This window comes from Procambarus clarkii, chromosome 49 (assembly GCF_040958095.1).
Source record: "Procambarus clarkii isolate CNS0578487 chromosome 49, FALCON_Pclarkii_2.0, whole genome shotgun sequence".
Classification (NCBI taxonomy): domain Eukaryota; kingdom Metazoa; phylum Arthropoda; class Malacostraca; order Decapoda; family Cambaridae; genus Procambarus; species Procambarus clarkii.
In genome coordinates, this window is record NC_091198.1 from 13602758 (window position 1) to 13627692 (window position 24935).

Consider the following 24935-nt stretch of genomic DNA (forward strand, 5'->3'; position numbering starts at 1 on the left):
TTGCATAAGTGCTTTCGTGAATCTGGCCCCTGGTCTTCGACAGGGTGATCTTTTCTCTCTTGCCTTCGGTTTGTTGTGGCCCTTCGGTTCCAGTTTATTTCTCAGTTGTTTGCAACCATCTCTTCTTTTCTGGTGAGGTTAAGACAGCTGTTTTCTGCAGGAGTCCCTGGGGTTGTTGATGCTTGGCCAGGGGTTCATTTTCATGTGTCTGGTGGAAGGGGGAGTTTGTCGCTCTCGGCCGTTGCCTGCGTGCCGCGGCCTCTGTGGCCCTGAAAGCCCCTTGGGTTGACCCGGGTTCCCTTCGTCCCTGTTCCAGGGTTTGGGTCTTCTGGGTCGCCTGCGGGTGTTTGGTGTTTCCAGTTGTCTTGCTTTCGGGTTCGGACACATGATTTCTTCCTCCCTGGTTTGTTCCTCTTTTGTCCTTGCCTTTGGGTAGCTAGCTCTGGGGAGCCAAAGGGGCTCTGCCAGAAAACCAGAGTTGAATGTAATGAAACGCCATTTTCTTGGTGAGACCCGGAGGCTCCCCGGCAACCCTCCCTTTCCCTGGTCGGCGTTTTTTTCATGTGTTTTGACATCCAGCCTTGAACTGACAGATGGATAGCCGGCGTATTAGGTTTGGGGCTCCCCCCTTTCCCCTCCTGGGAAGGGGGGAGCTGCGCAGACAAGTGGCGCGTCAAGTGTGACGTCATGCTCGTTTGCCTGCTTTTCATTTGGTGTGTTCAGTCCACTCCTTAGCTTTCAGTAGTAGTTTTAACCAGAATAAGGGTGTGTTTTGAGGTGTTTATCTTTCCGGGTGCCCAGCCCGGTCGATGGCAGACATTAAATGCTCCAAACACATGTGCACTTCTATAGGCCATTGCTCCTCGTGCCTCTCTGAGGGGGGGCCAGGTTCTGGCTCGTGGTCCCTGGTAGGCCTAGAACTCCATTCACACTGATGCCAATGTCTAATGATATACCCGCCAAACACACACCGAAACTACGACGTTGGTACAACGTTGGAACAAGTTTTAACACCTCCTAACCAGTTATAACAACCAATATAGCAAGTTGTAACAACGTTCTAATACGTCATAAACACGTTAAGCCAAGATGTAACAACTTTATTACAAGTTGTAACAAGTGGAAAATAGAGACATTTTCGGTTTGTGTTTCCAGGGTATATCCAGATATACCAGGGCTATCCAGGCTGATATGTACATATCAGCCTGGATAGCTGCAGGGAGCCTCCGGGTCTCAGCCAAAAAATGATCGTTTCATTACACTCAACGCTGGTTTTTTTATATGATGAGGACCTATAAACTTCCTTTAACTTTGGCACAGACCTTACCTAGAACATTTTCAATATGCCAGGCCAACTTTGTGCCCCATGAAGAAAAAAGTAAGCCTACAAATTCTCTTGTTCCCTAATTAAGGAGGTGTGGAGTTTAGAAATGCATTCCTTAATTCACCAGCTAGATTCGCTGCCTACTATGAAACTTGGAAAGATTTCAAACAACTCAAAACTCCCTGCAAATGTTTCTTTGCAATTCTGAAATTACCAAGAATCATTCTAAACTATTGAAACACCCAGAACATTTACAAAGGTACTTGATTTACTGAGCCCTAGAGTCACTTTGAGATAACTATAGGTGAAGTTTGCTAAAAACAGCATTTGTTGCCCAAAACACTATGTGTATTAGTGGCTTTAGGCATAGTATATACTAGCTCCATCTAGAAATCCATCATTCTGCTTATAACTCATTTTATATGTATGTACTTTTCATAAATAAACTATCATTATTATTACTATTATTAAATAAAAAAGCACCTGATGGAGCTAGACCTGTCTAAGGCTGTAGGACCAGATAAGTTTTTATTATGGGTACAAAGAAAAGGAGCAGAGACCTTGTGTTGGCCACTTACCATAATATATGTACAGTATAACAAGTCACTGGAAACAGGAGAACTGCCAGAGAATTGGAAGACAGCCAATGTAGTGCCAATATACAAAAAGGGAAACAGACGGGAGGCATTAAACTACAGGCCTTTTTCCTGTACTTGCATATAATGCAGGGTGATGGAAAAGATCATAAGAAAGACGCTGGTAAAAAATCTGGAGAGAAGGGTCCTTATCATTCAACACCAGCATGGTATTAGAGATGGTAAATCCTGCCTTTCAAACTTGATAACTCTATGAATGGGCGACTGAGATCAGACAAGATAGAGAAGAGTGGGTAGATTGTTTATTCTTACTATCAGAAAGCCTTCAACATGATACCTCACAGGAGATTGGTGCACAAAATGGAGAAACAGGCAGAAGTGACAGGGAAGGTTCTCTAGTAGATAAAGGAGTACCTCTGTAACAGGAAACAAAGTCACAGTGCATGGAGAGACTTTAGAGTGACAGGATGTTACTAATGGAATTTCACATGGGGTTAATTCTTGGTTTCATCCTATTCCTAATCTATGTGAACGACCTTCCAGAGGGGATAAATTTCTGCCTTAATTTTTGGGAATGATGCAAAACTTATGAGGAGGATAAATGCAAGCGATGAGTCACAATAACGTGGCTGAAGTATGTTGACCAGACCACACACTAAAAAGTGAAGGGACGACGATGTTTCAGTCCATCCTGGACTCTTCTCAAGTCGATGAGACTTGATCCTCCATCGATGGAAGGAGGATAAATACAATGGAAGGTTGCACAAAACTACAAAAAGATCTGGATAAAAGGATTTTTTATATATATATGTGGCAACTAGAGTTGAACTCTAGAAAGTGCAAAGTAATGAAACTGGGTATGTTGGCTTGGAGACCAGACACAAGGTATCACATGGAAAAGGAATTCCTTTTGGAATTAGACAGAGGGAAAGACTTAATGGTTGATGTTACCCCTCAACCTGTCACCAGAAGCCCACATCAAAAGAATACCATCAGCTGCATATGGAAGATTGACTAGTATAAAAAGTGGCTTTATGAATCTGAACAAAGAGTGGTTCAGAATCTTTTATATAATTTATGTCAGATTAATTCTGGACTATGCAGCACTAGAGTGGAGTCCACATCTCATTAACACTTAAAGGGCGCAATACACTTATAGCTGGGATGAGCAACTATTGCATGACAGCACACCACCAGTTATGGATGGTTGGGCGTACTGTGTTAGATTTAAAAGTCCCGTGGCTACATGGGGTTCACAGTAGCTTCCTCAGGGCACTCGTAAACAGACGCCATTTAAACAAAAATCATAGGCAACATTTCCAGGTGTGAGAGTCTCAGTACTGAGTGCGGAACCAAGGCTGGCACACGCAGCACGAGTTGATAGCATTGCTGTTCAGCTCGTGACCACAGCATCGCTTAAAAATGTCAAAATATATATGTAACTGGTATTATTTAGCCATAATAGTATTTCAGAAGAGCCTGACTGTGATAAAGATTGTGTACTGTACAATGTTCAGATATCAGTGAATGCAATCCACAGCACACTGCCATTGAGGAGGATAACTCGGTATATTATTTTGTCCATCTAAGAAACTTCAAACGACTTCTCATGTTCCCTTACAAAATAAACTTGTGGAAAATGATTCATTTACAGGATTTAGTGACCAGAATTCTGATAATAGCATGATTGTGGTGAGAATTAGTGATGTGCATAGTATGGTGTGAGGAGTAATCTTGGTAAGGGAGGGAGAGGTGGTGTCATCTGCTGACTGTGTGTGGTGACCTGTTATTGTCTGGACTCACCATACCAGCTTAATGGTTCACTATGGTGAACACAAATGTAGATACTTATATATAATGTGTTGTATAGTATAATAACAGCAAAAGGAGTATGTTGGGAAGAACCTTTTTGGTGAGGGAGAGAGGGAGTGATGCTGTCATCTGCTAGCTGCTGTGTCACTTGTCATGCAGTTTTCTGTGGAGAGCCCCTTTGGCTCCCTGGAGCTATTCCGGGCTGATGTGTATGTATTAGACCGTGGCAACTGTCAACGAAGGAGTTCTAGGCCTACCTGGGACCAGAACCAGAACCAGAACCTGGCCCCCTCAAGAGAGGCACGAGGAGCAATGGCCTAAAGACACCCCCGTGTAATTGGAAGCAGTCTTTGTCTGCCATCTGCCAGGTCAGGCACCCAGAAAGGTAGGAATTCCAAAACAAAGTACTGCTGGTCAAAAATTGCAAACCGAAAGCTGAACGAGCAAACAGAACTCCCCAATCAGAAACAAGGAAATAAACATGACGTCACCACAACCACCGCGCATCCGTCTGCGCAGCTCCCCCCCCCCCCTTCCCAGGAGGGGGATGGGGGTCCCAGACCTCCCCACCAGCAACTCTCCTGAGTTCAAGAGGCTGTTGTGATGGTGACGGTCGATCGCTCTGGCTCCACTCTCTGAGCAGTGCTGCTTAACTGTGTTGTTGCTCTGTTTTGGCGGTGTGTGAGCCACAAGAGTACTGGGGTGCATGTACCTAGGGCCACCTTCCCTAGGTGCCCTGTAAGTATGTCCCCTGCGGCCTCAGTGTTATCTTCCCTGAGTCATTCAGGAACTACCTCCATGTGGTTCTGTTGCTGCTCGGTCATTTGCCCTCCCTTGGGGGTTCAGTTGGGATGGTCTTACTCCTGTTTTTCCTTGGGTAGGAGGTAGTTTCATCGCTAACTGGGGCGTGAGGTACTGTGCAGCTGTCTGATATACGCATAGCAACCGGTTCTGTTCACCTGGAGACGTTGTGCTTTTACAGGGTTTTTGTTTTGTTTTGTTTTGCCTGGTGGGGGTCTGCCTTGTGTGGTGGTAGGACCAGTTGTATAATTTTGGTGGCCCTCCACTAGGTCTCTGTGCTTGCACACGTCGCAGGGGTTCAACTTTTAGTTTGTTTGCTTGGTAACTCTGGGATAACCAATTAGCAGTACCTCGCCTGGGCTTCCCTCGGCAGTCAGCCTTGTGCGAGTTTGAAGGTTGCTCTGTTCCCTTGTCCCATGGTGACACTCACCGTCCGCCTCCTTCATGCTGCCTGTTGGGGTCAGTGACACCTATGACCCGGAGTCCTGCGAGTGGTGTTCTTTGCCTGTACTACATTCACCCAGTACACTGAAACTGATATTCGGGTGCAGGCAGCTTTAGCGTTGCATGTGAGGTTTAGGTTGCAGCAACATGCGAGGTTGGTTGTCTTTCTGGATGCCCTGCAGCTGCCCCGCTTTGATTATGCAGTACAACCTTGATTCAGCGTACTATATGGGACCAACCCCAGTGCGTTGGAGCGTTGGATTCATTGCAAGAGGTGACCTTCAGGAGGCTTTTGCGTCAGTGTCTTTTTTTTTTCTTGCACACAATAAAAATGCATTATCATATTACATACTGTACCTATATATTGCTACTCTACTAAAAAATACAGTAATTCATTTGTTATTTACCTTATTGTTGGAGTTATGTCCATCTTGAAGTTTCATGGAGTTGTGAATGCTCTACAGTAAATATGTACAGTACTGCAGTGTATTATGCCGTTAGCACGTGTTGATTAAAAGTAGTTCTGCTGTATGTTGGGTACTACAATACAGTTTATGAAAACTATTGTACACTAAAATTACTGCAACTTTAATTTTAACACTATGTACACACTTAAATTGAACACTTGTTCTAATTGTTCACTTCACACACGATGTATTTAGATGTTTGCATCAGCTTTGCTGGTGCTCGTTGCTGCTGTGTTGCCTTCAGCGGCTTTTGTGCTGGTGCTGGGTACGGCTGTGCTGGTGCTGGGTACGGCTGTGCTGGTGCTGGGTACGGCTGTGCTGGTGCTGGGTACGGCTGTGCTGGTTCATGGGATCATCTCAAAGCTCTCCAAATGTACTCACTAGAAAGGAAACGAGAGAGATATCAAATAATATACACATGGAAAATACTAGAGGGCCAGATCCCAAATCTACACATTAAAATACCACCATATTGGAGTGAACGATATGGGAGAAAATGCAAAGTAGAACCAGTGAAAAGAAGTGCCATAGACACAATCAGAGAACACTGTATAAACATCAGAGGTCCACTGTTGTTTAACATCCTTCCAGCGAGTAAAAGAAATATTGCCGGAACATCCATGGACATCTTCAAGAGAAAGCTAGATAGTTTTCTTCAAGAAGTGCAGAACCATCCGGGCTGTGGTGGATATGTGGGCCTGCGGGCTCCTTCAAGCAACAGACTGTTAGATCAAGCTCTCACAAGTCAAGCTTGGCCTTAAGCTGGGCTATGGGAGTAGAAGAAATCCCAGAACCCCATGACGCAGGTAAAGTGGAGAAAGAAAGCCCATTTAAATTAAATGAAGGTTGGATAAGGTAACATCAGTGGAAGCTGGACATGCAATTGATTCAAAGAGACGTAAGGAAGCCCTCGTTCCTTGTATGGGTGGTTTGCAAGTGGACTGCATCGAAGAAAGAGGTTATTGAAGCCAGTTCAATATAAGTACTGTATATGGAGTTCCATCCATAACATTAAAAAAACATTTTTATGAAAGTGTTAATGTTCAGAGATAATTAGAGTGTCAGGTATAAATGGCTAAGAGTCGGGCATTAAGAGCTAGAGCTCGTTCCTCTTTAGTCACTTAAGTATATATATATGTACACAAAGGCTCTCTGCTCCCAATAAAACAAATGAATTATTAGCTACATGTATGTTTATCAATATTTATTTAAACGACTGAGAGGGAAGTTATTATAAATACAGTACAAGATGAAAAGGCAAGATTTCATTTGCAAATTACAGATTAACCCTTTAACTGCGCAACACGCCTGCAGGCCTACATCTGGGGTGCGCTACACGCCTCCGGGTATTTGTAATTTTCACGTTCCATTCAAAACTCCCGCGGCTACATGGGGTTCACATCAGCTTCCTCAGGGCTCTTGTAAACAGACGCCATCTTTAAAAAAAATCGTGGTCCACATTCCCGGGTGTGAGAGCCTCAGTAGTGAGTGAGCAACCAAGGCCGGCGTGCACAGCATGAGCTCACAGCACTGCTGTTCAGCTTGTGACCACAGCATCGCCTAATAATGTCAAAATATATATATAACCTGTATTATTTGGCCATGCTAGTATTACAGAAGAGCCTGAGTGTGATATTGACTGTACAATGTTCAAATATTAGTGATTCAATGCTGTTCACGATAGCCACAGCATTATTTCGTCCATCTAGGAATCTTCAAACGACTTCTTAGGTTCTTTTACAAAATAAACTTGTTGTCAATTATGTGTTTACAGGATTTAGTGATCAGTATTGTGATAACAGCAGGATTGTGGTGATGATAATCACTGTGCGTAGTATTGTGGGAGGAGGAATTGTGGAGAGGGAGAGAATTGAGGTAGCCTCACTGTGTGGGGCAGCCACTCTTGTTTTGCTCATCATTCTAGCATAGTGGTTCGCTATGGTGAACACATATGTACATGGGTATATACAATGTGTGTATATAGTGTAATAACAGCAACAGGAGTATGTTGGGAGGAGCTATTTTGATGAGGGAGGTGATGTAATCGTAGTGTCGTCTGCTGGCTGCTGTGTGATTTCTCATGCAGTGTATGGTGGCTACTGTAAAGTTTGGACACAATACCAGCTTACTTGCATAGTTCTAGTGAATAAAACATGTAGATAGGTATACATAACATGTGTAAATAGTGTAATATATACAATAACAGTATAGAGGGAGGAGCAATGTTGGCGAGTAAGATGTTGGAGGAGTGAGGGTGTGGCAGCTGACACTCGTGGAGTCTGAGTGTGTTGATGGTGAATGTATAGTGTGTGATAGTGTATAGTGTGTAAATAGACTGTATACATACATAAATTAGCATGATACAATGGAAATATGTGCCGGATATGTGTACACGTGTGTCATGCACGTAACACAGTGTCTTTGGACAGTACAGATGTTCTACTGCCATAATATAGTGTATGTGTTCATTATACATAGGACTGGCATGTAAAAGCAAATAAAATGTATTTGGAACTGTGCGCAGAAAATGAACAAAAATATATTTGCGGTAATTCGCGCATCCTGCCCCGGGCGCCCTGCCGGCCCCTGGGGCATACGCCACGGGCGACCAGGGAATGATGACGTCACGGGCCAACTTACGGACCCCATAGCAGCCAAAGTACGTACAATTTCGACTTTGTTACTATATCCATACTCGGGGAAGGGTTTTTGACACTTTCAAAACAAAAAAGAATTTTTTCCAGAGAATTTATTTCCTGTGCCCTGGGGGGGGGGGGTGTCATATATGGAGGCCGTGTAGTTTAGGGGTTAAAGTGATGTGAAAACAAAATAGGATGAAATGCATTTCTACAAATTGTTGTAAAATGTTGAAATAAGACTGACAACAATGTGTGTTAAGACAATGACATTTTCAACCATTTGATAATGTTTGTAATGATGGGACACCACAAACACATCTCTACCTGTACCTACAAATATGTAATAACACACATTCTAGCTTCTCCTGTGTATGCAGGTCATCATGCAGAATGAGTTACAAGCTTCCCGGAGGTTTTCTATACACCACAAAAAAGTGCACGTAGTCCTGTGCACAAGCATTGTGTGTGTGTGTAGGTGGTCCATTAGTGTGATCTTGAGGACTAGACTGGACCATGTTCTTAGGAACCGTGTTCTTAGGAACTGTGTTCTTAGGAACGATGTTTTCTGTATCTTAAGGGTATATTGCTGCTCTCTTCTTCATCACTCATGCATAAACTAGTACATTGTACTACATTCCTTAGATGTAAATACTGTATGCGAAAAACTGGGAAAATTATGTTTCGTTTTCTGTTTCGTACCTTTTGAGGTTTCTTTGCACGTCTATATTTGTGTACTGCACATGTATGCATTTGTACACATATTTAGTGCTGTTTTCTAGTATTGTGCATACTTATATTGTTTCAAATTTTGTATATATAATATCTAAATTATTAACATTGAATTTATTCTTTCTTATTAATGTATCGATATAGCAAATAAGAGAATGGGGGAAAATAGTGAATAATGCTATTTATCCTTTAATTCATTATTTTGTTAAATATATATTGGGAGTCTAGAGTCATTGTTTTGTTTCAGTGCACAACAGGGCCCCTCGCGTGTTGCCCCTCCAACCCCCACTAGTTTAGAGGGGGAGTCCCCCACCCCCCTCATACTGAGTGAGGGGAGTGGTCCTCCCTCAGCTCAAGCTCATCCTCTCTCTCAGATAGAGTCTTCATCCTCATCATCATCTGTGGTGACTAGCCCCGACCCCTCTCTACCTTCCCCGACCTCCACATCTGCATCCCCACCTAACATTGGCCCCTCGCCCTCCTCCCCTATAGTACCACCTTCAGCTGTAGCCCCTCTCCTGCGGGGGCCAAACACACGCCACCAGCGGGAGAAGAGGCACAGCTTCACTGCTGTGCGCACCCACAACCCCAGCCCCCCGCGATCTCCTGCCTCCCCGCACAGGTATGCGTACCCCAAGTTTCTGCTTCCGTGAGTCGTTTGTTTAAATTTAGTGTTTTTTAATCAGAGTACTGCATTGTTGTGCTTTTACATAAATCTGACATTTTGGGTTTATACCAATGCCTTTTTCTTCGGTGACAGAACCATTACACCCAATTCTGACAAGCTTTTAAGTAATTTGATAAAAGCTTACCTATATCACAAGATAAAATGTAAGCTCATTTTTTAATTTTCCTTATATCAAATGACTTTTCCTACTTTTTATGAGCATGACTAGTGCAGAATTCTCTTAACGTATTATTGTGTTTGCTTATTCCTGTACATTATTATCAGTACTTTACACCCTTCTTGCTTCTTGCTAATAGGCTTCTTTATTTTCTCACTCAGCTCATTTACATACTCCATTCTCATAATAAATCTCTTAATTGATTGCATGTTATGTAACTTAAAAAAAAATCATCACTTAATAGAAAATGCTAAAACTAATCTAGTAAATATCATCGGAAATGATTGATGATTTTTCTTTCGTCTATGGAGTGGCTGAGGATGAAGTCAACCCTGGGTGTTTTTATTCATCCCTATTGTTGTGTAAACAGGTTTAGGACAGGTTTAAGAGGATAAAAGTGTCACTTAATGTTAGTAGGCACATGCAAACATTGCTGACACTCAGTAATTATTTTACAGATATTTAAAATAAAATTTGGCATATTTGTAAACATATGCTGTACGTCAGCAAGTAATCCGGCTGCTGATCTATACAGTGTAATCTAAATGTCTTCTGGGTTGCATGGTACAGTAATGCAATCAACCCCTAAGTATATAGAGCTTGCCTGAAGAATCTGGTTTCCGAGGCCTGCCTGCGAGGCCTCGGTTAGTGTTGAGTGTAATGTTCAGGTTTTGTAGTTTTTTGTTCAGATAAGTGAAAAATGGTAATTCTAGAAGCTACAATGTAAATTGCAACACAGTACTATATTTGAACTTACTGTTCAGTATACTCTATGGATGAGGCCCATTTAGAGGTGCACTTTGTAAACAGGAAATGAAGCACTTTTCAAGAAAAATTAGAACATAATTTAGTTGTTTTGCCATTTAAGTTCATTTAATTTATAAACTATGAAGAGAGGTTCTTATCGTGCTTTTAGCCATTATTTGGGCATGGGCTGGAGTGCAATTGAGCAAAATGTTGACAGCCAGTCATCTGGCCAGGAAAGACATACATGTTTGTCATGTGGCATACAGGAAAGTGTAATGCAGTATGCCCTGCATAAACACAAAAGTTGTGTCCATGAATTCATGCTACAAGAAATTAATGTTATACTACATGTGAAAAATGTAGATAAGTACGTTTCTGAGGCCTCTCCGAAGTCACCCTTCCTTCACATGTATATCAATAAAACATCTATGTGAACATTATTTCTCCACTTCCCTTCCACATTTATACTGTGCAGTATAAAGTAAATTTGTATACCCTCTATTGATGTAGATGAGAGTAAACATTACCTTCTTTTGATCTGTGTAAGCATCTTGGTGTTCACCTTAAGTTAAGAATTGTTTTGAAGGAGCCATGATGCAAAAAAAAAAAGTGTGTAAAAAACAGACAAGACAACCCCATGCCACACAAGAGTCTCGCACAAGGTGGCATTTATGATATAAATTACCTGGTTATGCCACATCAAATTTGTCTTGTAAAAGTTTCTACAATCCCTCCTCTCTTATTTTCCATGCAAACAAGAAATGTAAATAAACTATGGTCACTAGCAAGTGACCATAGAATCCAGTATTTATGTTGAATTATGAAAGAATTTCATAATTCAATATAAGTCATGAATCCAGTATTTATGTTGAATTATGAAAGAATTTAATGTTTTAATTTTAATAACTTTCCTTCGCTATATTGTTAACTTTTTTATCTTTGGGCTTGTGCCTCTGTACCTCATGAAAGCGGGAACTGGGTATGTGTATACTGTGTATGCAATACTGTCAAATGTTTAGGATTCAGATATGGAAGGTGGATACATTTAGGTACACTAAACTGCTAAATATTCTGATTTTTCATTAGTTTTATCTGCCTCTAATTTCCTTTGGTAAGTTCTGACCAGTCATGAGCATCCTTACACCTTTTATGTGATTTGTCCTTATTTAGTTTAGGGCATGTCAAATACTTTAGGAAATTGAAAAAAAAAAAAATACTAATGTCGTTCATATTCGTATTAATTGTGCCTAACTCTTCGGCTGCTCATCACATCATATGATGGGATACTAAATATGCTCAAACTGTGCATCCCATCATATGATGAGATACCTAAACATGCTCAGACTGTGCATCCCATTGTATGAAGTATTAGGGTACTGCATAAGATTTAAGACTTACACAATGGGGCTTGCAGTTGCTTCCTCAGGCCTCCAGTAACAGTCCTCCATGTTGAAAAAAAAAAAAAAAAAATCAGAGTCCCTCACTTTCCTTTTAGGGCCTAGGTAAAAAAAAAAATGAGGACCATATCTGGCAACATCACCACCCAGTGTGTGAACGTGCAGAGTGGTCATACTAGGAGCCACCACCCCAGTGTGTGAACGTGCAGGGGCCATACTAGCAGCCACCACCCAGTGTGTGAACGTGCAGGGGGCCATACTAGGAGCCACCACCCAGTGTGTGAACGTGCAGGGCGGTCATACTAGGAGCCACCACCCAGTGTGTGAACGTGCAGGGCGGTCATACTAGGAGCCACCACCTAGTGTGTGAACATGCAGAGTGGTCATACTAGGAGCCACCACCCCAGTGTGTGAACGTGCAGGGGCCATACTAGCAGCCACCACCCAGTGTGTGAACGTGCAGGGGGCCATACTAGGAGCCACCACCCAGTGTGTGAACGTGCAGGGCGGTCATACTAGGAGCCACCACCCAGTGTGTGAACATGCAGGGTGGTCATACTAGGAGCCACCACCCAGTGTGTGAACATGCAGGGCAGCCATACTAGCAGCCACCACCCAGTGTGTGAACGTGCAGGGGGCCATACTAGGAGCCACCACCCAGTGTGTGAACGTGCAGGGCGGTCATACTAGGAGCCACCACCCAGTGTGTGAACATGCAGGGTGGTCATACTAGGAGCCACCACCCAGTGTGTGAACATGCAGGGCAGCCATACTAGGAGCCACCACCCAGTGTGTGAACGTGCAGGGCGGTCATACTATGAGTCACCACCCAGTGTGTGAACGTGCAGGGCGGTCATACTAGGAGCCACCACCCAGTGTGTGAACGTACAGGGCGGTCATACTAGGAGCCACCACCCAGTGTGTGAACGTGCAGGGCAGCCATACTAGGAGCCACCACCCAGTGTGTGAACGTGCAGGGGGCTATATTAGGAGCCACTGACCTTTATCAACAACAAATGAGTGATTATCATTATGTTTTGAGACAAAACGTGTGCTATGTCCAATTATATGATTTAGGCTTGTATAAGTATGTATGTGTGTGTGTGTGTAATTACCTCAGTGTAATTACCTAAGTGGAGTTACAGGATGAGAGCTACGCTTGTGGTGTCCCGTCTACCCAGCACTCTTTTTCGTATAACGCTTTGAAAACTACTGACGGTCTTGGCCTCCACCACCTTCTCACCTAACTTGTTCCAACCGTCTACCACTCTGTTTGCGAAAGTGAATTTTCTTATATGTCTTCGGCATCTTTGTTTAGTTAGTTTAAATCTATGACCTCTTGTTCGTAAAGTGCCAGGTCTCAGGAACTCTTCGCTATCGATTTTATCAATTCCTGTTACTATTTTGTTCATAGTGATCATATTCTTCTATCTTCTAGTTTTGCCATATTTAATGCCTCTACCCTCTCCTCGAAACTCTTACCCTTCAGTTCTGGGAGCCACTTAGTAGCATGTCTTTGCACCTTTTCCAGTTTGTTGATGTGCTTCTTAAGCTTTCAGCACCACACAACCGTTGCATATTCTAGCTTTGGCCTAACAAAAGTCGTGAACAATTTCTTTAGTATTTCACCATCCATGTACTGTATTTAAAAGCAATTCTGAAGTTAGAAAGTGTGGCATAGGCTCCTCGCACAACGTTCTTTATGTGGTCCTCAGGTGATAATTTTCTATCTATAACCACCCCTAGATCACTTTCTTTATCAGAATTCTTTAAAGATTTCTCACATAATTTATAGGTTGTGTGGGGTTTATGTTCTCCTATTCCACATACCATGACATGGCATTTATTCACATTAAATTTCATTTACCAAGTGGAGCTCCATATACTTATTTTGTCCAGATCTTCTTGAAGGGCATGACAATCATCTAAGTTTCTTATCCTTCCTATTATCTTAGCATCATCAGCAAACATGTTCATATAATTCTGTATACCAACTGGTAGATCATTTATGTAGACAATAAACATCACTGGTGCTAGAACTGAACCCTGTGGTACTCCACTTGTGACATTTCTCCAGTCCGATACATTGCCTCGGATTACTGCCCTCATTTTTCTATCAGTCAAAAAAATTTTCATTCATGTTAGAAGCTTACCTGTCACCCCTCCAATATTTTCCAGTTTCCAGAACAACCTCTTATGTGGAACTCTGTCGAAAGCCTTTTTTAGGTCCAGATAGATGCAGTCAACCCAACCATCTCTTTCCTGTAATATCTCTGTGGCACGATCATAGAAACTGAGTAAATTCGATACACAGGATCTTCCAGATCGAAAACCATACTGTCTGTCTGTGATATTATATCATTTCTCTCCAGATGTTCTATCCATTAGTTTCTATTATTTTTTCCAATATTTTGACTATTACACTTGTCAATGATACAGGTCTATAATTGAGGGGGTCTTCCCTGCTTCCACTTTTGTAGATTGGAACTATGTTAGCCTTTTTCCACACGTCTGCTACGACTCCTGTACACAGGGATGCCTGAAAGATCAGGTGAAGTGGAGTGCTGAGCTCAGATGCACATTCTCTCAGAACCCATGGTGAAACTCCATCTGGGCAAACTGCTTTGTTCTTACTTAGCTCCTTTAGCATATTTTCCACTTCATCTCTAGACACCTCTATACGCTCTATGTTGTTCTCTGGAATTCTTATTGTGTCTGGTTCTCTGAAGATTTCATTTTGTACAAACACACTTTGGAACTTTTTGTTTAATGTTTCACACATTTCCTTTTCATTTTCTGTGAATCTGTTTCCCATATTCAACCTCTGGATATTATCCTTTACCTGCAATTTGTTGTTTATGAATTTGTAGAATAGGCCCGGTTCTGTTTTACATTTATCCGCTATCCCTTTTTCAAAATTTCTTTCTGCCTTTCTCCTTACTGCTGTATAGTTGTTTTGCGCATCTTTGTATCGCTGGTATGTTTGGGGGTTTGGCCTCTTCCTGTATTGATTCCATTTTTGTGTCTTTTGGTCTCTGGCCCTCTTGCAATTTCTGTTGAACCAATCCTGATTTCTGGCCCTGCATCTCTGTTTTGGTATGAATGTTTGTGTGCCTTCATCGTATATTTTGCCAAATTTAGCATACATTTCATTTACTTCCCTGCCTAGCAGCAAGTCTGTCCAATTACACTCATTAAGAAAATTTTGAAGTTCCCCATAGCAACCTCTCATGAAATCGAGTTTATGAACTGTTTCAATGTCCCCATTTTCTTCTAGATGATATTTTAAAGCATATTTAATATCCAACAGGACGTGATCACTTTCCCATGGGAGGAAGGTACTGGATGTCAAATATCTCTTTTACTTTCCTGGTGAATACTAGATCCAATACTAACGGTACATCTCCTTCCCTCATTCTTGTGGCCTGCTTGATTTGTTGATATAAGAATGTCTCCAGAATGAGGTTCACAAATCTGCATGTCCAAAAGTCCATCGTTCTTGCATCATAGGCCTCCCAGTCTATTGCTTTAAAGTTGAAGTCCCCCAGTACCAACAGTCGTGATTTATCTTTATCTGCTTGTACAATAATATCTCTCATGACCAATATGAGGCACTCTTGTTTGTCATCCAGTTCTTCCTTTGTCCATGTGTTGCTGGCTGGTGGGCTTTAGGCATTTAAAATTATCAGCTTATCATCCTGATTCCAGACCTACAAAGCCATTACGTCAATATCGCAAGAGTTTTCAAATATTAACACTTTTACCTTCAGGTGTTCTTTCACCAGCATAACCACTCCTCCTCCCTTCCTAGTTTTCTTGTCATGTCTCCAAACTGAATAGCCCCTTGGGAATACGACTTAATATATATCCTTCAAGTTTCGTCTCTGATAATGCGACAATATCTGGGACCTTAAGCTGAATTATATCTTGCAACTCCAAAGTTTTTAATGTCACTCCATCTATGTTGGTACATACAATTTTCAGGAATATGTTCCCTTTCCCTTTGCTCTTTATTCTTCCTTCCACTAATGATTGTGTTGCTTTGTTTTAATGTACCATTTCACAGGCTTCCCAGTCCCTGACACATGGTAGTATAAAGAATTTCTGTCTTTTTCATTTCTATCCCCATTTAGACGTTTTGCTTCAATTAGGTTCATTTTCAGCTTTTCTCTGTCTTCCTTTGAGATGTCTTATTGACCAAAGTTTGCCAACCTCATCACTCTGCAATTTCCTGGCATTTCTAAGCACTTCCATCATGTTTTTCCACTCCATTAAACATCACCCTTAAGGAGCGGTTCTTGTCTTTCTCATATTTTCCTATTCTTCTAAAATCACTGACATTTTCCTTTGAGCCTTCTCCTAAACCTACTATTTTCTCTATGATTTTCATCTCTTCTGCCGCTCGGTCCACCCTAGATGAAATTTCCTTCTCTAAACATCCAAAAATTATTATGGACTTAGTTCTATCTGCAGTGTTTTGTACCAGTTTACTGTTGGTAACCAGTTCTTTCCTAATTACTTGCCTAATTTCTGCTTCTTGTTGGTCATTTCTGGTTTTGACTTCCGAACACACTTCCTTGAATGTCTCTCTCTCTTTTACAACTCGTGCACACGTCTCTTTTATTTCTTCTTTATACTTTTCTAGTTCTTTATTAGCCTCCTCTATTTGAGTTGCCAATGAAGTTTCTCGTTGCATCTTCTTGCTTAACTCCATGTTAGCCCTCAGGCTCCCTTGGAGGTGTTCACCATATGAGAATTTTTTTGCTAATTTCTTCAAATTCCCTACTCTTCACTTTCCATGCCTCATTATCCTTTACTAGTTCCTTCATGTGTTCCTCCTGCATCCTTACCTTATCAGTCAAGCTTGTAATTTCCATATCTTGCTGGCAATTACTTACTTTTAAAATACAAAACTCAATCGTGAGACCTTCATTTTTCTTCTTCTAATTTAATAACCTTTTCTTCATAATTATTAAGCATGTCCTCAAAAATGACTAACCTGCCAAGAAAACCACCTTTCATTACATCTTGTTGCGAGAAACCTGCAAAACATTCTCTTGATGGGGTGCTGTGTTCCCCTGTGATGGCGGCCATCTTTGTTGACATTCTGCTGTTTTGAAAGATCAACTATTCTTGCCAAGATTTTTCATTCACTAACACTTATTTCTTATTTCTTAGTTTATTTTCAAATTGCCTACACCTTCATGTATTCTGGGACACCACTTGCAACCTTCACCCTATTCCCAACACTTAGATAATTTGAATTATCCTGGAGCCTGCAGCAGTGTGACTCTTCAGTGTGATGATGCTCACTTATTTTCCTGTTTCCATATACACATTTGTTTTACAGTGTGTGTGTGTTTGGGGGGTGATATATTTAATATATATTTACACACACACACATATGTATATTATGAATAAATACATGTGTATATATTTATACACATACCTATACCAGTATTTTAAAAGTTATACCTAATGAACCCCATCTTAGACACGTCAGAACAACATGTTAGAACAAAAATTTATATAAACAAAGCAAGACAAAAGGAAAATAAATTGATAGTTATTTGCGTGTGGCACCTCACCTCACTTCTACTGAAAAAACGCAACTTCTCTGGCCCACTGCGGCTAAACCACAAGAGATAAATACTTTTTATTTGGATTTCTTCTTTCCTGGATGCTAATTAACAATGTCTAAAGAACAACTAATTTTTTCACAGCACTTTATTTTATTCGCACCTGGGTGTTGCATGGTAAAATTGCTTGCGCAGCCTAAGGATTAATGTTTCAGGCTTAGCAGTTCTAAGATAGAGAAGGGGAATGAATAGGTTGGAGTGAGGGAGTGAAAGACATTTTAATTTGTTAATATTATTTCATAGGCATCTTATCGATATGTAGTTTTGTCATTACTATTCTTGTAATTCTCTCTCTTGTCAACAGACATTCCTTAGAAATTGTAAGCCCCACTGAGGAGCCTTCCAACCATGGATGTAATGTAGGTTCTGCTGACTTTAGTGCTGGTGGGCCAGGACCTACACCAAATGATTCTCAGGAAGTCATAGTTAGTGGAGAACAAACAACGGTAACGGAATTTCAAGGATCACCAAGAGTACGACCTGCTGTAGTTACAACAAGCTCTCTGGGGCTCTCTTCATCTACTCCACAAGTGACAGCAACTACATTGTAAGCAAATCACTACAGTTGTTGTTCGATTTTCCATACAAAGTTATTTTGTAACAGTATGGAAAAGTTTATTTATAACTTCAAGACAATTCATGAACCTCTTGTTGAGGTTCTACGTCAGTAGAGCATTTACTATAAATATTGTACTAAGCTGTATGGTTCACTGATGCCATCCCAAGGCAAGATGATGAGATTGAGCTATATTTTGTTCTGTTCATAGTTTTTATGTGAATGAGCAGCCTGTGGTGCATATTAGCAGCATTTACCAAATGACCAATGTGAGATAATGTCATGGAATCTTGTATTAATAATACAGTGCCTGTAATTTGACTGCAGTTATTGGTCACATGGGCAAAACAAAACAAAAATAAATTATAGCTTTTTCTACAAGATTCAGAAGAATAACACTGAATAAGTGTTATTGTTACACTGAATAAGTGTAAGCAAGATGAATGCAAAGAATAAGAGAGAATACAGTATTTGTGTTATCTGTGTCTTTCCAATGATACAGATGGCATTCACATTTTTTTTTTTACCATAAAATGTGATCAGAGAACTACAGTATTCCTTCTGTTTCTGTGTGGGGCTCCTCAATACAGTAACTACCATATCCTATGACACTGGCACCATTGAATCAAGACACACAAATTGTTCTCATTCCTGTATTCTGAAAACTGTGACTCCCCAATACCCACCAGCACCCTAGAGGGCACAGTATCTAAAAGAGTACCAGTAATTTAATGTTGTATTTACATTACTGTTTGGATATTGTGCCCATTGGAACAGTGTGTCTACTATAAACATGGTTGTATTATAACAGGTTTGTTGCCTCGGTATAAGTGTTCTCATTGGCATATTGTGCATCATATGCATTACTGTGTACATAAAATTATTGTAAAAGTTTTTTTTTCAGTTATGTTGCCTTGTACTCATATCGAGGACGAAAAGCTGACGAGCTAGAATTAAGAAAAGGCTACATATACACAGTAACAGAAAAATGCCAGGATGGATGGTACAAGGGACGCTGCATTACGACGGATAGAACTGGCGTCTTCCCGGGGAACTATGTTCAAGTTGCCAAGTGAGGAAACTGCATCCTGCTCTTTCCTCTTACACTCTCCCTCTTTTCATGATTATTGTTACTACTACAGTACAGTACTACTAATTATTATTATTATTATTATTATTATTATTATTACTACTACTACTACTACTACTACTGTACAGTACTGGCATATCTTATGCTAAGAAATATAGTAGTCTCTTTTTGTTAGTACTTGTATATTATTATTTATGGGCTGGCCCCCTCAGTAGCTAATGTTTTTTTTGAAGCACGTTGTGGCCCATGTGTCAGCTTTGGTGGTCTGTTCCTTGGTAAATGCACTTTGGTACATTATATTGTGAGTGTCACATATGTCTTCTGGCCACTCCAAAAAGTATGTTGTTAAATTTCAGCCTCTGGATTTTTCTTTAAGCTGTAGTTTGCTCTTTATAAACTCTGGAAAATAAAAGGTTTACGAGTCTTGTATGGTTTTGTCAGCGGTGCCTTTTTAAAGATTTCCTCCTTTGCTGTTCTTGTATGGATCAGTATACCTAATTGTGGCTTGTTTCTAATGCGGATAAGTTCGAGGGTTGGTTGTTCCCTCTAATAGTTCCAGGCTTTTAATTTTTCCTCCGTGGCTTTCCAGCATGCATTATTAAATCTTTTTTTTTATTTAATTTCTTAGACTAAAATTTTGCATGCATTATATTGACATTCACTCCCTCTAGCTCTCAATATCTCAAAAGTAGTCTTGTTATTCCAGATTTCAGTGTTGCAAGCCAATTTCACATTCTTTTCTTTACCGTCTCTGGCGACAACATCAAACATGACAGCATAGTTATGTATTGCCATTGGAATGTGGGCATTCTTCTCAATAAGAAATAAATATTGTACCTCAATTATTTCCTCTTCCTTTTCCTTATAAATATTACATCTAGTATTGATGGATCAACTCTATCCAGTTGCTTGTGTAACATGCTTGGGTGAAATATAAGTTTGCTGTCATAAATGCTATGTATACAGTATAATACTAGTTATTTTAACATTAACTTTATTATGAAATAAATTATTTGATAAATGTATTTCATCAGACCTCAGATGATTGCTGCATACTTGGCAAAGCGCAACGCAAGAGGATCGTCAAACCTGAATCGCGATAACAACGGTAGCGGAGGATCCCTTGGAGGTAACAACAATGGGGAAAACTTGTCTGGTACATCAGCCGTTGTGAGCTACACGCGGCCCAGACCAAGCCTTAGTAGTGGATCAGATGGGAGAAACTGTGAAGGGTCTCGTGGTGAGAATACAAGTCTCCTGGACACACCAGTCCATTCTATGGTACCCACACTCTCTCCAACTCACTCTTCGCCTCATGCCGGGTCCCTCTTGCCTGGGGCGGCTGGTGAGTTATAATTAACACGTGATCCTCGCTAACATACCCTATCCTGTCCTGAATTTTTCCATAGAAATAAGAGACAAAAAAGACTATTTTCAGTTTAGTAATGTCACTTTTCAATGCTGTAGAAATATCAATAAGGTTTTTTTAAAGTTAAGATATGTATTTTAGTTAAGTAGATTAGATATTTTAGTTAAGTAGAGTAGACTAAGGTAAGTTAAGTAGACTCCTACCATTGAGCACTCTGTGTGATTCTCTCTCATCTTGAGTAGCATCTGTCATGTTATTTAAGAATTTAGGCAACAGAATGTTAAGCAGCTCAATTGATATACATTATTCAGCATTTTTACAGTTTTCTTAAGGTTGCTTCTTTTCTCTGTTGCTCTTATTTTTCCCTACATAACTTAATCTTTATGCCCTCTTTCCAGTGCCTCGGACTGCCTTCCCCGTAATCCCAGTTCTGTTACATTCTTTTCCATCTGTTCATTCTGCTCTAGTAACTTATAAGGACTTTACTTGTAACTACCTTTGCCAAATTATTCATTGATGTCGGCTACACCGTCATTTGTTGCATTGGTTAGCAAATATAAATTCTTGATTTTCAGTCAGATCATTTTTCACTTCAAAATTGTCCCCCACACCCCAAGCCCCCACTCCACCCCTCTCCCTTCATTTTTGTTTTGTTTTGTTTATAACCTCATTTACAGGGTTGATCTTATCTGCGTGAATGAGATGATTGGTCAGAGAATAGGTATTAGGGGAGAGAAGGGGTGGGCAAGATTTTTTGTTTTTTTCTAGTATGTTAGTTTTTCTAGACTGTTAGGAAAATGAGTGAGGGGGAGGTAGGAGGGTAAGAGTGGGTTGATGAGGGGAATATGATTGTAAGATATTGGGTGGGTGGTTAATGAAAGAATCTGGGTGAAAGCAGATGGTAAAGAGGGTTTCTTGAATGAAAGTGTAATGATTCAGATTATCTGTAAGTATGAGAATGGGTGAGTGAAAGAGTGGGTGTGTTGGTGAGTGAGAGAGAGGGTGGATGTGTGGGTGAGTGAGAGAGAGAAAAAGAGAGTGTGTAATTACCTAACTGTAGTTATAGGATGAGAGCTACGCTCATGGTGTCCCATCTTCCCAGTACTCTTTGTTGTATAACATTTTGAATCTACTAAGGCACGAGTAGCAATGGCCTATAGAAACCCCCATGTGGTTGGAAGCATTCTATGTCTGCCATCTAGACACCCAGAAATGTAGGTGTCCCAAAACAAATTACAGCTGGTTAAAAATTGCAACCGAAAACCGAAGTAACAAGCAAAACGCCCCAAACTGAAAACAAGCGAACAAGCATGATGTCACCATTGCCGCTGTCTGTGCAGCTCTCCCCCCCCCCTCCCTGGGAGGGGGAAGGGGGTCCCAGACCCCCCACGCCGGCTGTCCTATTCCAGTTCTGAGGCTAATGTGTTGAGTGGTGGTCATTCGACTCTGGCTCTAATATTTGAGCAGTGCTGTGTCTTACGGTGTTGTGCTGCTGTGTGATGGTGCGCGAGCCAGGTGTAATTCGTGTAGTACTGGGGCTGCATGCACCTGGGATTACCTTCCCTAGGTGCCCTGTAAGTACTCCCCTGGCAGTTTGGGATTCCCTTCCACAAACTGTTCCAGAACTACGTCTGTAGGGTTCTTTTGCTGCTCAGTGATTGCCTGCCTTTGGGGTCAGCTGGGGTTTTCTTGCCACTGTTTGACTTTGGGTAGCAACCAGAACTTCCTACCCAACTGTCAGGTAAGGGCCTGACAGCTGAGTGGACAGCGCCTAGGATTCGTAGTCCTAAGGTTCCGGGTTCAATCCCCGGTGGAGGCGGAAGCAAATGGGCAAACTTTCTTTCACCCTGATGAGCCTGTTCATCTAGCAGTAAATAGGTACCTGGGAGTTAAACAGCTTCGTTCTCTTTCAGGGTCTGTTACGAGGTTTTGGAGTCGTCATGGCTGGCGGACTGTCCTGTCTTCGCTTTGGAGGCATGGCATTCCTTCTGTCATTCCCGCATGTTTGTGTGGTGCGAGGCTTCAACGGTGGATCAGGTTTTCCTGGGGGGGGCGAACTTGAGCACCTCGATGAGCACTTGTTTGCTCCTGCCCTTCCTCGGGATGTTGGCGTTCTGCAGCTCCATTTGCAGGTTCCCTCCCTTTCGGCTGTGCAGGTGGCCGAGGATTTGTGCACCCGGGGCCTCTTTGCTTAGGCATTGCACTTCTTTTCCCTCCTGGAGCTGTCTTTGGACTGGCTTAGGGAGGATGTGGGGTCGCGTGGGTCCGTTCCGGGGTCTGGTGCCTTGGGCACGGCGACTCGTGCATCAGCTGCCTTGTTGAAGCTCTTTGCGCCGATCTTGCAGGATGCGGTTTCACTGATGCTTCCCGGCTCGCGTGTCGGCAGGCGGTGCTTGCCTCCTCTCGGGAATCTGCCTGGGCCCTGGCTCTTAGGATGTCTTCGCCTTTTTGTCCTCTGCTTTTTGCGTCTTCGGCCGTGGCGCAGTATACTCAGGCTGCTTCGGCCAGGTGCTGTCCTATGTCGGATTTGTTGGTTCTCCTGGAGTCCCAAAGGGGAAGGGGGCTTTCCCGGAGAGGTTGTGCCAGGGCTCGGGGTTCCGCTCGTCGCGGTAGGCCACAAGTGCCAGTTTCAGGTTCGGCTCCGTTTTCAGACCCACCTTCGTCTGGTCGGCGCGGTGTTCGCTCTGTGCGAGGTTCTGGGTCTCGTAAGGGGCGCCGGCCCTTTCGCGGTTCGCACCATTGACAGGGCGATGGTGGGGAGGCTTGTACTGTTCGCTCACACCTGGTTCCACGATTTGTGGGCGTTCCAGGTCGTTTGTTTTGGCCTGCGGTTGCGTTGGGTGGCGCCCCCCCCCCCCCCCTTTCGGGGGCTTCAGGGCTGGCGGGGCAAGCCTCTTCCCCTGCGCTCCGTCAAGTCGTCTTGGAGTAGGTACACTTGGGTGTCATCAAAACGACGTCGTCCCTCAGATGGGTCTCCCATCTGTTCCCAGTGCAAAACGGGACTGTGCGGACCTGAGGTTCATTCTGCACTTGTCCCGTCTGAACCCCTGAGTTCATTGCCCCTCCTTTCAGATGACTACGCTGTCCCAGGTTTGGCTCCTGTTGGCGCCGGGCTCTTGGATGGTGTCCCTGGACCATCAGGACACTTATTGTCATGTCCCAATTCATCCGGGGTTCAGGGATTGGCTTGGTTTTGTTGTGGGGCGTCAGGGTTACCGCTTTCGTTGTCTCATTCGGGTTGAACCTGGCACCTCACGTGTTCACACGTCTTACCCGGGTCGTCGTGGCCCATCTACATCTCTTAGGTGTACGGGTGTTGGCCTAGCTCGACAAGGTCAACTGGCTGGTTTGGGCTCCCAGCCGGTCCTCTTGTTTGCTAGCCAGGGACTTGGTTCTTTCCCAGCTCGCCGGGTTCGGGTTCTTGGTGAACTGGAGGAAGTCCCATTTGGTTCCCTCCCAGGTTCAGACCTGGTTGATACCTGGTTGATACCTGGTTGATGGGGTTCTGGGAGTTCTTCTACTCCCCAAGCCCGGCCCGAGGCCAGGCTCGACTTGTGAGAGTTTGGTCCACCAGGCTGTTGCTTGGAGCGGCCCGCAGGCCCACATACCCACCACAGCCCGGTTGGTCCGGCACTCCTTGGAGGAATAAATCTAGTTTCCTCTTGAAAATGTCCACGGTTGTTCCGGCAATATTTCTTATGCTTGCTGGGAGGACGTTGAACAACCGCGGACCTCTGATGTTTATACAGTGTTCTCTGATTGTGCCTATGGCACCTCTGCTCTTCATTGGTTTTATTCTACATTTTCTCCCATGTCGTTCACTCCAGTACGTTGTTATTTTACTGTGTAGATTTGGTACTTGGCCCTCCAGTATCTTCCAGGTGTATATTATTTGATATCTCTCTCGTCGTCTTTCTAGTGAGTACATTTGGAGGGCTTTGAGACGATCCCAATAATTTAGGTGCTTTATTGCGTCTATGCGTGCCGTATATGTTATCTGTATTCCCTCTATTTCAGCAATCTCTCCTGCTTTGAAGGGGGAAGTGAGTACTGAGCAGTACTCAAGACGGGACCACACAAGTGCCTTGAAGAGTACAACCATTGTGATGGGATCCCTGGATTTGAAAGTTCTCGTAATCCATCCTATCATTTTTCTGGCTGTCGCAATATTTGCTTGGTTATGCTCCTTAAACGTTAGGTCGTCCGACATTATTATTCCCAAATCCTTTACATGCTGTTTTCCTACTATGGGTACATTTGATTGTGTTTTGTACTCTGTATTATGTTTAAGGTCCTCATTTTTACCGTACCTGAGTACCTGGAATTTATCACTGTTAAACATCATGTTATTTTCTGATGCCCAGTCGAAAACTTTATTAATATCAGCTTGAAGTTTTTCAATGTCCTCAGCCGAGGTAATTTTCATACTGATTTTTGTGTCATCTGCAAAGGATGATACGAAGCTGTGACTTGTATTTTT

At 42.4% G+C, this 24935-nt stretch overlaps 1 protein-coding gene across 10 annotated transcripts in view; it reads left to right on the forward strand.

Annotated features, from left to right (window-relative positions):
• POSH (Plenty of SH3s) overlaps positions 1-24935 on the forward strand; it is a 245347-nt gene that overhangs the window by 76094 nt on the left and 144318 nt on the right. For 5 of the 10 annotated variants that reach the window (XM_045750320.2, XM_069302999.1, XM_045750321.2 and 2 more), the window contains exons 8-11: positions 9060-9434; positions 17745-17987; positions 18901-19068; positions 20121-20431. In XM_045750320.2, the coding sequence (XP_045606276.1) occupies positions 9060-9434; positions 17745-17987; positions 18901-19068; positions 20121-20431 (1097 nt within the window). The remainder of the gene's footprint in view (positions 1-9059; positions 9435-17744; positions 17988-18900; positions 19069-20120; positions 20432-24935) is intronic. The other 5 variants (XM_045750322.2, XM_069303000.1, XM_069303003.1 and 2 more) reach the window with 3 other exon arrangements.